General features: G+C 39.8%; 1 protein-coding gene across 3 annotated transcripts in view; it reads right to left on the reverse strand.

Annotated features, from left to right (window-relative positions):
• EPHA6 (EPH receptor A6) overlaps positions 1-14,325 on the reverse strand; it is a 333,490-nt gene that overhangs the window by 89,240 nt on the left and 229,925 nt on the right. For 2 of the 3 annotated variants that reach the window (XM_081908393.1, XM_081908395.1), the window contains exons 7-9: positions 12,440-12,487; positions 11,891-12,053; positions 711-819 (exon numbers count right to left, since the gene is read on the reverse strand). In XM_081908393.1, coding sequence (XP_081764519.1) covers positions 711-819; positions 11,891-12,053; positions 12,440-12,487 — 320 coding nt within the window. The remainder of the gene's footprint in view (positions 1-710; positions 820-11,890; positions 12,054-12,439; positions 12,488-14,325) is intronic. The other variant, XM_081908394.1, reaches the window with a different exon arrangement.

A 14,325-nucleotide genomic window follows, 5' to 3' on the forward strand; every position in this document is an offset into this window, starting at 1 on the left:
GAGGGGGAGATGGTTTTTCCCACCATAAATTCAAAACGGCTAAAAATGTTACAACCCAACACAAGAGGACACCTTTGCTCATCATGTTTGTCACTCAGACTAAGGAGTAGTCTAAACATTTTCAGATTATGTGAAGATGGTGAAATGAGATACAGAGCAGTCAAGAGTGGTTTATACTTCCGGCCCCATTTTCACTATACAATTAAAGCTGTATCATACCACTTTAACAGTCATGGCTTCTCCCAGAGAATCTTGGGAACTGTAGTGTGTTAAGAGGGTTAAGAGTTGTTAGAGGAGACAGCTTATTCCCCTCACGGAGTTACAATTATAAGAGTGGTTTAACAATCAATCCCACTTCCTAGGTAACTGTAAATTGTAGCTTTCTGAAGGGAATAGGAGTGGGTCTCCTAAACACTCTCAGCACCCTTAGCAAACCACAGTCCTCAGGATTCTCTGAGGGAAGCTATGGCTACTTAAAGTAGTACGATATGGCTTTAAATGTCAAATGCAGATGGGGCCATCAAACCTAACTGCCCTTCCATGGAGCCCAGTTTCCCCAGCATTGGCACAACATTGGGACTTGTTTGGTCAAACACAGATACACTTTGGACATTTTTTTCCTTGAAAAGGCAGGGTATAAATGTCAAAAACAAAATATCAAATAAATATTGCCCTGCATGAAAATGAGTTACAATGCCAATGTTAATTACCTTCCAGTAATGAGGAAGAACAGAGTGAGGATGACTAGGAGCGTGAATCCTCCAACAGCCGCTGTGGCAATGACAAGAATCTGCCCCTGTTCTGCTGCCATATCTGAAGCTGAAACAGAAACGCACAGGAGTAAATCTCTGAATAATGGTTTTATTTAGAAGAAATTACATTACTCTACCAGCCAAATGCATCTGCTGTTAATAATGGCAATTGCTATGATTTGATTGGTGTTTCAGCAAAAACAGAACAATAACATTTGCTTTTGGAGTAAAATGACAGTGGCATGATGCCGAGGGCAGGATAGAGGTAATGGGGTTTTGTTTTCTTGTCTAATTTCTGAAAGCAATATTGTAATAGCTATATATAACCAGCATTTTTAAGGACTGAAACATTATCTACATATCATTTATCACTTATTCAGCATTTGGGTCTACATTACAGTGGTACTTAATTCGTTCCGGAGGTCCATTCTTAACCTGAAACTGTTCTTAACCTGAAGCACCACTTTAGCTAATGGGGCCTCCTGCTGTCGCCGTGCCACCAGAGCACGATTTCTGTTCTTATCCTGAAGCAAAGTTCTTAACCTGAAGCACTATTTCTGGGTTAGCGAAGTTTGTAACCTGAAGCGTATGTAACCTGAAGCGTATGTAACCCGAGGTACCACTGTATTAGCAGATAGCATGGTGGGGTATTTGCACCACACTGACCTTGTCAACCACCCCACCCCACCCCTCTACCTCCCAGTAAGCAGCATCAATGGGGGGGTCCGGTGCCACCCCATCATGCAACTGCATTTATCCTTATAACAATCCTGTGAGCATCACAGCTAGTGATCCAGTGAGCCCTGTTATTCATGCAGATATTTGATCCTGTAACCCATTTCAAAATTCAGCATTCTCTCAATCTGAGTCACTATGTTTCATTGATTGATAATGGCAAAGCTAATGAAGGCAATCAAAATACGATAGTAGAATCCAAGGTTAATTGGAGGACCAGATGTTTTCTGCTGTGGCAACCAGAATGTGGAACTCCTTACCACAGTATTTTCAGTTGTCCTCCACTTTATTAGTGTTTTTCTGCTCCCTGAAAACACTATATTATTGTTTAATTAATTCTTCACTATGGAGGATTTTCTGTGGTCTCAGTTTTGGCTCTGAAGTTATGTTTTGTAATGGATTTGTGTGTAACTTTGCTTAATATTACTTGTTGCCTTGTTTTCATTTTTTCATTGTAAGATGTCTTGAGTTCCTCCAAGGGGAGCCTTTTTTACAATGCAAAAAGGAGTCACAGGAGGCATAATACAAAATTGGGCCCACAGAGGGGAGGTATCAAAGGCTTAAAGACCCCAGGTTTCCTATCTGGACCACTTCTTCCTAAGCCTGCAATTTGCTTTTAACAAATCATTCATGCAATTACTAATTGAATGGCATAGTGTCTAGTTTTGCCCTCGATTTTTAAAGAATTCTGCCTGTAGCTTTTAATTTCCACTGAATTTAGCAAGATCAGTTTAAAATAAAATGAAAATAAAAGCGGTGGTAATTCTGCCCAATTTGCAATGCACACTGTAATTATATTCCTGGCAATAGTTTCCTGGTATGTGATGACAGCAAATGACAATAGTGCATTTCATGTCTTTTGTCATAAACTATTCACAGACAAGTCAAGCATGTGAAGTGGTGAAGTGACTGCAGAATAAGTGGGGATCTGAAGCTTTTTATGAAATGCTAAATAACTAATCCCCCAAATACCAAATAGCTAGCTATTCTGAAGCAATTTTACACTTCACATCATGTTCTGCTCCTTAGTGTCCCAATTGCTTGGAAAAATTCAACCTAAGAAAATATGATGCCACACAAGTAACTATGCATGTAATAACACAGTTCCTAGGAATGCAGTTCAAATGTTGAATGCAATCTTTGAACTACCAATAGGTGCTTTAAATAAAGCAAAAAGATGGTCTGAAGCAATAAAAAGAAAGGGAAATAACAGCGGAGTGCACATTGCCATCATCTAGAAGATTCAGCTCTCTATAGATAAGATCAGCACAAGAAGAGGTTTGACTTGATTATCGAAGACAATGGATACAAAAAAAGATGATCAAAATCAGAGTCCAGACAAATGCAAATCCATTAGCTACAGGTATCCAGTGGAACTACTGACTTTTGTTCTCACATAGACCAACAGAGGAGGCTGTTTAAAACTCTGGGTGTCTTCAAAAGCCATTTGTGACCCGGAATTCAGGGTGATAGCATAAGCTGCAATTTTTGCTAAGCAAGTGCAAGCTTAAGTGCAAATTATTCGTAGGCTCATAGAATGGAAGCATTGGAAGCAATATTATGTGACTTATGTAGAAATGTACTTCCTGAGCATTTAATTTTTTCAGATGCCTAGTTTACAGTACTGAAAGGCTAAACCAGACTGGATCCCAAGGCAGGGGCAAATGAACTTTATAAGCTATCAGGCAACTAACTGCCTACGGGTCTGGATCATTAGGAGTACAGTCATACCTCGGGTTAAATGTGCTTCAGGTTGAGTGTTTTCAGGTTATGCTCCGCGGCGACCTGGAAGTAACGGAGCGCGCTACTTCTGGGTTTTGCCACTTGCGCATGTGCAGACGCTCAAAATGATATCACGCGCATGCGCGGAAGCGGCGAATTGCGACCCGTGCACATGCAGATGCGGGTTGCGTTTGCTTCAGGATGCGAACGGGGCTCTGGAACAGATCCCGTTGGCATCCAGAGGTACCACTGTATATTAGGAGCTTAACTGAAATTGTTTTTTTCTAATTGAAATAACACATGCAAATGTCACCAGTTTGATTCCTAAACTACAATCACACCAAGGACAAAGGAGCTAGCACAGAGGGGAATCTCACTGTGGGATAGGAACATAGAAAGCTGTCTTAAGGTGAGTCAGACCCTATATCTCAGTAATGTCTGCTGTGACTGGTAGTGCCTCTCCAGGGTTCCAGACAGGAGATACTCCCAGCTCTGAGATGCTGGGAACTGAACCTGGAACTTTCTGCATGCAAAGCAGGCACCCTACCGAAGACTCTTTCCTCGATGATATAAACAGTGGAATATAAACAGAATTGTTTCCATTTTCTGTCTGGGTTAACATTATTTAATTTAAAAACTCATTATTTACAACTATTTATAAAAGCCTGCTGATTGAGCCAATGGCCCATCTAGAACAGCATCCCATTCTCACAGTTGCTAACCTGTGGGAAGCTCACAAACAGCAACTGGTAGTTAGAAGCATAATTCTTGGCTGCATGTCATGGAAGACCTGCTTCCTGTCTTGCAGGCCTTTTCCACCTGGCCTGGAAGGTCAGGGCTCCAACTGACTCTGGCTATAAAATCTTAGGCTGCTGAAGAACCCAGAGACTATCTTGGCTATCTCTTAGAGCAAACCCAGGTCATTGAGCCTGGCTTCCACAGCCACCACCCACCATGAACCACCATTAGCAGGAATGACAGCAACAGCAGCTGATATGTTCTATGATTGCGATAAAGATTTATATTCTTGCTACTGATGCTGTTTTAAATGTGCACTTTATATTTGACTACCTTTATTAAGTTTTTATTTCGAAATCTTTAAGATAATAATTTAGCTTCCTGTTAATTATGCTTGCTTTGCTTGGTGTTTTGATGTAGGTTGTAAACCGCTTGAGTCCCCCCCCCCTTAAAAATATAAAGCAGTATAGAAATGAAATTGATAATAATAATAATTCTCATTTAAAGCCATCCAAGTTGGTGGCCATTGTTAAGTTGTGGGTGAACATATCAGACGACACAGCGATTCTTCAAACAGCTCTTGTTTATTCACAGGCCAGAACAGAACTGAATTGAAGGGTTCAGTCAGCCTGCTTATATAGAGCTCCAGTACAACGTAACTGTAACAATTTTCTAAAACTATCCAATCACTGAACGTCACTTTTGATCCCTTATTTGCATAACTATCTACAGTATCCCCCTGCAGGCCCAGGGTGAGAACTTCAGTACATAACAGCCATCACTGTCTCTTGTGGGAGAAAGTTCAATAGCATAACTATGTGCTGTGTAAGGAGGTACTTCCTTTTGTCTGTCTTCCAACATTCAACTTAATTGGGTGTCCACAAATTCAAGCGTTAAGTGACAGAGAGAAAAGCTTTTCTCTCCCTACCTTCTTCACAACGTGCACAATTTTATACACCTCTATCATGTCTCCTCTTGCACATATTTTCTTTAAACTAGAAATCCCCAAATGTAACCTTTCTTCACAGGGGAATTGTTCCACTCTGGTTCCATTTTCTGAACATTTTCCAACTCTACAATAGCATTTTTGCGGTGAGCTGACCAGAACTGCACACACAAGTCACAAGCGTGGCTTTTAAACATTTCCTCATTTTAGTAACATCAATGGGTATAACTAGCTTCTCTTTAATATCGAACCTTAGACTGAAAAATCATGTACATCTCCAGCAGCGAGAAACTATACAGTAGGACCAGTACTGAATTACTATGTAATCAGTCCACACACAGCCAGGAGTCAGCAGTTCTTTTCCTTTTCACAAGGAGTGGATGCCTCCTATTTTTACTCTACAGCATGAAAAAAGGTTACTTGAACTTAATTTAAAGGGTGCAAGTATTTTTCTTTAGCAGGTTGAGCATTCAGCCATCTGTGAGCTGGCACCCTATTACCAGCTCAATTTTGTCTGCAAGCTACATGCTTTAGTTATTGCAATTTGACATCTATCAGCCAGCAGACCCTCCAGCAGAGTGAAAGATAGGAAAGTGACAGAAAGACAGCTGGACAGATAAAAGGGAGCAGCTGTAAGACATATAGGTACAAACTGCAGGGACTGGAGCTCTAATGGATAGGAATTAACTGTCAACATTTTAGATAGATACAAAAGGGATTAAAAACAACAGAAAGAAAAATGAGCTTTTTAAAAGCATGTACCAAGGTTCTGATGAAGTATCCTTTAATTCTCATTTTAGATATACTGTAAAATCCTGCTGAATATATGGACAATCTTAAATATAATGAGAAATACATGAGGAAGAATCATGAAAAGAATTTGCAAGGTGTCTGTTTGATTCCAAAGAAACAAAATGATGTCATGACAAGCAATGAAGTCTCCATAGCAATTGTTTATGTTCCAGGTTTTTTGTAAACACAAACTGTTTTCATATCCCTACATGGTGTGATGATACTCTATAGGTTTGTGGTTTTTTTAAGTACAGAAGCTATCTAGTGCTCCATATGTTGTTGACTAAAATTTCCAGGACCACATAATGTTCAATGACCGAGAAATGTTTATTATACCTAACAACTAAAGGACCAAAAAGATCATATTCATCAAACTGTTGCTCCACTACTAAGTTATCAAACCTAAAAAGTATGTGCAATATTATATTTCATTTCCTGACTTCTCAAATATGCTTCCGATCAGTCAACTTCGTTTTCATTTCCCACACATGCCTACTCATTATTTCAGATCCTTATGCCCTTTTAACCAACTTGTTATTCATGGGTGATTTGTTGTGTTAAACACATACTAAGAACATCAATACAATATGTATGATGGCCCCTTCAGTCAGCTGATCTCTTTGCTCATAGTTTCAGTTATTATAATGGGATACTGCTGCCATAGTCTATCTCATGAGATATGGGTGTTTTGGATTTCTAAAACACTTGACTCTTTGTGACCCACTTCTGTGGTCTTCAGAGTAAAGGCTGATGAGAAAAGTTATGAGAACAGAATAATATATGGAAAAGGTTTGACTAGAAAGGAATAAATTTCTATCATCTAATGGACACATTCCATCATATGTCTACAAGCAAATGAGAGAGCTGTATATCCTAAATCTGTGTTTTTGCTTTCTTGCTCTGAATTCTTTTGTTAGCGAGGACAGAAGACTCATGGTAAGAAAGCTGAGAGGGAGACTGGGGAACCTGTACCTTTTATCTAGAAGAGAACATCAATCTTCCAAATCTTTCTCTTCCAGGAACTGTATATATACACACAGTTTTAGTTACTCATCAGTACTTTTGTAACAACTTTAATCCCCACTCTCATCTCAGATGTGTGTTCATGCCTAATAATCAAAACAGCTCTCAATGGAGCAATAGGGTAAAATCTGCCATGTTTACAAAGAATGAATAAAGGCATGTAGAGATGAGTGACAGACCTGCACAACTGCCATGAATACTGTTAGAAATCCCAAATTATTATTCTGGAAAATTCATTTTTCTGTGTGCCACTCTCTGTAATCCCATTTTCACAAGGACAGTTTCTATTTAGGGAATCGGAGCATGTGCTGCTTACTATGGCTTTCAATTCATTCAGTTCATTTTACTCATTTATTTCATTTGCATACTGCTCATTCAGCTAAGTCTGTTGGGCATTTCACATAAACAGTGAACCCCCCCCCAATTCACAATTAAAACAATTTCCTTCCTCTTGAGCTACCAATGTGTGTATTGATAAAACATTACAAACAATAAGCTTGATGTGATCTTGATGTGATATTATGATTGCATCAATATTCTTTTTGTGCAGTCTTTTCAGATGCACACATATGCTCTTGTCCATTGGCAATAATACTGATGCAAGCTCATCTATAATCACATAAAGTTTGCTTTTTTTTCTAGGAATTTATCAATGCAAATGTTGAAACTGGTAATGCAGGAGAGAGGAAAGGCATGAATGAACTTAAAAATCTGAAAATCTGGCAGTTTTTTTTTTTTGAAAAAGCCTTAATCATGAAATACAATGGAATAGCAGGTTGGAGTTAGGGAGGCCAGGCTAGAAGCATGAGTCTCATGGAATGGAGGTGGGGGAGAAGAATCCGCCAAATCCAACCAGGAAGCAACCTTGCCCATTCATTCAGCCACAACCCACCTTCATGGCCAATTTTCACACATATTCTGATCACTTGGTAGACATCTCACTTAGGGCTGAGTGAAGCCACCAATACCATTACCCTGCCATGAGGGCAACAAGCTTTTCTCCCCACACAGTGCTCCTGGAAACGACTCTACATCATCTTGTAGCATCATTCCCAGGAACACTTTCAGCCACACTTTGAAAATGTGTGGCGGGAATCATACTGCCTAGCTGCCTGGAGCATTTTAAAAAATATTTTCATTCTAAGCTATCTAATTCTTCACCATGAAAGTCTGATTCCCCCACTGGAATGTGTGTCTCCCACTCCCAATATCCAGGAGAGTTTTCAGACCCCCCCTCCTGTAACCTCTGGAATTTTGGCTGGGCTGACAAAGTCAGTCTCACTAGTTTAGTAAAATGAGATTTTATCAGGGGCTATTTCCTAGTTAGCCCTGTAAGCTTATTACTGATTAGAGGCGATTTCATATATAAATATATTTTATGCACTACTACATCTATGAGTCCTCATGTAATATAAAACTACATCCTCTTTGATTAATTAACTTTTCTTATTACTCCTGCAGCGTCAGCCAAGTCCTCTTTCTGCTTCATGTATCACCAATAATAACCATTCCAAAATTTCTGGGTGATTCTCGTATTTATCTACCGCAATTTTATCTTAAATAATTGAAGTAGTAGAGATTGCATTCCTTCTAACAAACCAGGAAAAATATCACAGAAGTCACTCACTAAGGGGCATATGAGCTTTTAGAAAACAGTTTGAGATTTGTTTTTGTTTTTTTTAAAAAATCCATTCCTATTCCTCTTCTTGACTTCTTGTACAGATTAAGTGATTGCTATGGTATCTGTATTTTATTAATATGTTATGGTTTTTACTACATTGTATGACACCCTGGGTTGGTTATTTTTAAAAGTGGAACATACCTCTTTACACTAAATATTGTACTTTGATATCTGTTCTTTTCAGCATGGGTTAATCAGCACATTTCACAGAATCATAGTAGAGTTGGAAAGGGACCATGAGGATCATCTAGTCCAACCCTCTGCAATGCAGGAATCTTTCACCCAAAGTGGGGCTCAAACCCACAACCCTGAGATTAAGAGTCTCATGCTCTACCAATTGAGCTATCCCTCATTTAACATTATTGTAACATTTTAAAAATCATATAACTTTAAGCTTATATCCTTTAAAAACCAATCTATATGTAGAAAGTAAGTATTCACATCTCTCCCATTTTGCAGAAATATAATGACCTACTGGTTCTGTTTAGTGTGGGGATGAAAAACAAAGGGCCATTTATAAAAGATGTAAATGAATTACAAAACAATGCTATGCAAGTTAATTTTGAAGTAAGGTCCACTGTCAATAGAGCTTACTTCTATATGAGTGAGCATAGGATTTCAGACTTGGGCTGAAATCGTGTGCACATTTATTTAGGAGTATATTTTATTGAACACGGTGTGACTTACTTCTGAGAAGTCATGCATAGGATTGCTTAATGTTATCAGTCTGCACCAAGCCGTCGCCAGTGTTAAGTTGTGGGTGAACATATCAGACGACACAGCGATTCTTCAAACAGCTCTTGTTTATTCACAGGCCAGAACAGAAGAAAACTGAACCGAAGGGTTCAGCCAGCCTGCTTATATAGAGCTCCAGTACAACGTAACTGTAACAACTTTCTGTAACTATCCAATCACTGAACGTCACTTTCGATCCCTTATGTGGACCTGAACTATCTACAGTATCCCCCTGCTGGCCCAGGGTGAGAACTTCAGTACATAAGAATATGAACTATTGAGTATTAGTTCAAACATGCTCAACTAAATTATTTTAGCCCAGTGTTGCTGGGGTGAGTCACAATTGCACACTAATGATGATGTGAAAACCTTTCCAAACATTCAAATCTGACTCTGCTAATTGATCACTGAAAGTTCATCGTTTTTACCACAGGAACTATCTAAAATCATCATGTAGGGTGATTTGTTTGGGGAAACAGAAGCTACTGCAGAGATGTACGTGACAGGTAAACATTTAGCAAGATACATATCATTGTGTGTTACAAGTGAGATACAGTCGTACCTTGGAAGTCGAACAGAATCCATTCCAGAAGTACATTTGAAAACCAAAGTTTGGCTTCTGATTGGCTGCAGGAAGCTCCTGCAGCCAATTGGAAGCTGCAGAAGTCCCATTGGACATTCGGATTCCAAAGAACACTCACTTCCGGGTTTGTGCGTTCGGGAGCCAAAAGGTCCTATAAAGATATCTCTCTGTACTTAATAAATGAATGCTTATATCTGTTGGAAACCCAGCATCAGTTATAGTGAATAGCACATAGATGGAGTACACATGATTTTCCTGCACAGAAATCTGATGCTCAAATGCTGGAGATAGAAGGGTTAGGCTTCATGTATAGCAGCATATAAGGTTCTTAGGGACCTCCAATTGTCAGCATTGGAGAGAAAATGCTGGACTACGTGGGTCTTGATCTAAAGAAGCAAGACAACTCTTGCATTCCTGTAACCACTCTAAATATTTCCCATTTCAGTTTGCAGTGCAGCATGAATACAACTCAGAATGCCTTACAGAGGCAGTAACAAGAGCTAGGAACCCTTCACAAAAAACTATTTGCACCACAAATGTTTTCAAAGCCCAAAGTTTAATTACACTGTTATTTTTTAGCTGTTCTGTTCTATGATTCTACTAACACAGCTTAATGACTACAATGAAATGAAAGCTAACACTTTCTATTGTCACTTCAGGCCAAAATTCTACATTCAATTACTTCCCTTGATTGTGTTTATGGCTTGCATAAATGTATCATGTACAGCTATGAGCTGAGTATTTCTACTAATTACACCTTTTACTCATGCTACCACCACAGATCACTGTAAACTGAACATCTCACTTCTCATGTAGCCAAGAAAGAGGCATGTAGTGTAATACAACTGATTTACGATTTTATCCCCACCACACTCCTGAACACCCAACTCCAACTCTCCCCAAACTGCAGCTGTCACTCAGCTGCATCACACTTGTACTCAAACCCTCAGCCAATCATCACTCACCAACAACACTGCAACTCACTCTCTCCCCTTCCCCTCTAGCATTACCTTAAATAAAGTATTATATTTACCATTAGGCAACATCACTCTGCTTACATGTATATGTACATGTATATACAAATACAAAAACACCAGGACATCACACACATCTTGGTTTTCATTACGTAATTCTTAGGTGAAATGCTGAGAGGTTGTAGGATGTTCTAAGAACATGCAACAATGGTGGGTAATTGCATTTCAAACCTATACTGGTGCACTTGTGGGCATCAGTCTATATCCCTCCTTGATATACAAGCTGGGGAGTAGGAAGGGTGTGGGGGGATGCGGTCCACCTCTGGTGTCATCCTTGAGGGGGTGACAAAATGGCAAACTGCGGGGGGTGGCACTTACCACAGGGCCTGGCCTGCAGTGCGCCCGAGACACACATCTGTCCTGGGAGTCACATGGTGGCTCGGGCCCCGCGCTGCCTGAAATGGGCCCCGTGCTGCATGCTTGCGTCCACCAGGCAGACTCCATGGGCAGCTCACGGCGCTGCCCCTGTGCGCAGATTGACGCGGCGCTCCCATGGGCGGCTCGCCCCGCCCCTGCCACTCCGGGTGCCGGAGCAGCTAGCTACACCCCTGTATATAAGTTCATCAGTTTCCCGCTAGGGATTCTGGGACTGGTAGTTCAAATCCCATTTCCCAGCAGTAAATAACAATCTGCTGTGGCCTGGGGGTGCCTGCCACCCCAACTTTCCCATGCTTTTTTCCAAAGTAAGTAACGGAGCCCATAGGGTGGGGGAAGGAAAGGTCATGGCAGCAATAGGCACTGTATCAATGCCCTATTTGTTTTCATAAGAGTTCAGATCAAAATTTTACAAAAAGCACGAACTTTTGCAAGCATTTATTTCAGGACAAGCTAAAGAACAATTGTGAATCTCTTAGGAACTTCAAAAGTAAAAGCTGAAGAAAAACTGCAGAAAGATGGAGAGTATTCTGAGGTCAGGTTTTGAAACCATACTGATTTCTTAAATTGCGGTTCAAAAAATAGGGGTCATCTTATACATGGGGTCGTCTTATACACGGAAAAATACAGTACATTAAAAGTGATCGATCTATGTATATCTCCCAATGTGTTTATAATGTAATTTAGACCTAATATACCCAGTGCCTAGCTATGTCAAACGCCTGCCACTTCTGTCACACATGCCACAATTCTGTGTCTTTGATTAAGACTTACTTTCATCTCCAGTTTCAAATTCAAACTTCTGGCTATAGCCGCTGTATCCTGTTGCAGTCCTGGCTCTGATATGAAATATGTACTTGGTGGCCGGTTTGAGGCCTGTGACGATAACACTTGGAGCCTTTGACCTTGTGGAGGAGTAGCTGAGCTGCTCCTGCTCCTGAGGGACAAAAGGGGGGAAAACGATGTCAAGTTGAGTTGTGAAAGCTGCGTAATAACAATCTTTCAAAACTAAATTCTTATGAATGTCAAAGTGTGTTCAGAAAGGGGTGACAGCTATTCCACGATGTATGGCTCAACCTATACTTAGACAGATCTTAAGAAATGTTGTGTTATCTTTCATATGGCGAGAACTGTGTCCTTGTGAATTGGGTTAGTAATTAGACCGGAGACAAAATAGTATGAAATTAGTACAAAACTACATACAAAGCAAATGGCAGCAAAAATGACAGCTATATAATTTGAATAATGGACAAATTAGATTTCAATAAGGACTAATCAAGCATAACGTATAGATGTGGGAGCATTCAAATGCCCGCTACTCACTTCTACCCGCAGGTAGTGCCAAAAGGCAGGCGCTATCCGTGGGTAGACCTGTGGGTAAAAGAAAATGAAAATTAACTCTTTATTTTTATGTTTGCAAACCTGAAACAGGACCCTACTGTCTCACTGGTTTGGAAATCAGTTCTTAATGTCCTTTTAATAAATGCAGTAGCACAAAATGTCTCACACTAATAAAGCAGCTGTTAATCTGGATTTGGCAAATTATTTAGGAAATGCTTACTGGGTAATGTCACACATAGTGTTTTCTTTTTCCAGATATAAAAGCCTGTAGGGGAAAAGAGAACGCACACATATATTTGTGTACATTATAACGTGTAAAGTTCTTGCATGAGTGTGCATTGCCAAATGTATATGTATTGGAAACCTAATGTATATATGGTGAAATCAATGTGTGTGTAATGTTAAGATTACACATGTTAAGATCACATGTACATGTGGTTTCATCTTGACCTGTCTAGGAAAATTGAAGGTCTGAATTTTCGCCATATCCTCTACTGACAGCAAGGGATGGCAGAGCACCTTTTAGGGTGATGCTTGTGTGTGTGTGTGTGTGTGCTTATAAGGTTTTTCTTCAGAAACTCTTTTCTGTCCAGAGGCCACAATGCAACAGAATTTACAAGCTTAAGTGCACCCAACTCTGTTTTTATTGTGGCCAGATTTTCTTCTGAGTTCCATGCTGGCAGAAAGAGGAGAAGGCGTCAGAGGCTATTAAAAGAATTGTGAGTGGAGGGGTGTCATTCTTTGGACCCCCGGGAAACTTTCCAAACCTGCTGTACGTGGAACTGGATGTGGAGAGTGCACCTGACTGCTGAATGGGATACAGCTGTGGGCAGCCGGAGAAAGCTCTATCCACCTTGGGCTTGCCCATAAAAAGCCAGCTTAGAGTGAAAGACTCGGGTGATATCAACAGTTTCCAAGAGTCATCCCTCTTTCTGAGACTTTTGTGAGCTGTGAAACTGTTTGGGCCCTAGGTGAGAGCCAGGGATGGTGGGTAGAATCCTGGATGAGAGCTGGCAGGCCGAGAGTGAAGGTATTTCAGGATGAGAAGGAATTGATATTAGTTTATATTTATTAGTAATTTTGTATGAAAGTAACATTTTGTAAGACTTGCTGTTGTTTAGGTCTGTTGTTATTTTAGTTTTCTGTACTTGCTTAGAGATTTTTTAATATATATTAAGTGGTATAGAAACAGTGTAAATAAATATTAAATAAATGCTCTTGTAAGGCTCTGGGGGATTCTGTGTTGGGGCAAAACAGTTCACATGCTTAATTATGAGCAAGAAGCATATTTCTCGTTCATTAGGCGACTGCCATTGCTCTCCTTTTGTTATTTATATTTTAAAGTTTTCAAGAGATGTTCCACAATTTTTGCATGAACTACTGAAAACATATTTGTGGTACACCCCCCTCACTGCATCATCCCAAAATTCAATGAATTTATTCATTCAAATAAATAAAATGCATTAACAGAAGGTGTACACACACACACACAATATCAATTATCTGCACACATACACACAGACATGAAAATAAAAACATTCTGTTTATATTCCTCATTCCTCGTTGTTATCTGTGTCAATTGGTATATAGTTATAAGAACTATTCCATACTACTTTGAATTTTATCCTCATTTTCTTGCTTTGTCTATACCATCTGCTCATGTCAGATGCTTCCTTGACCAACAGGTACTGGACACACCATGGGGACCAATTTGATTTCCAGTGTCAAAGGGCTAGGCATTTAGCGACTATGATGATTCTATGAAATGGCATTATGTGCAGTTTGTTCAGTTCCTATGTATTAGGTACTCATCCAAGGCCAGCTCCAATCTTTTATATTTTTCTTCCTCGCCTTTAGGGTACCTTCAG

This window comes from Podarcis melisellensis, assembly GCF_964234715.1.
Source record: "Podarcis melisellensis genome assembly, chromosome: 4".
NCBI lineage: Eukaryota > Metazoa > Chordata > Lepidosauria > Squamata > Lacertidae > Podarcis > Podarcis melisellensis.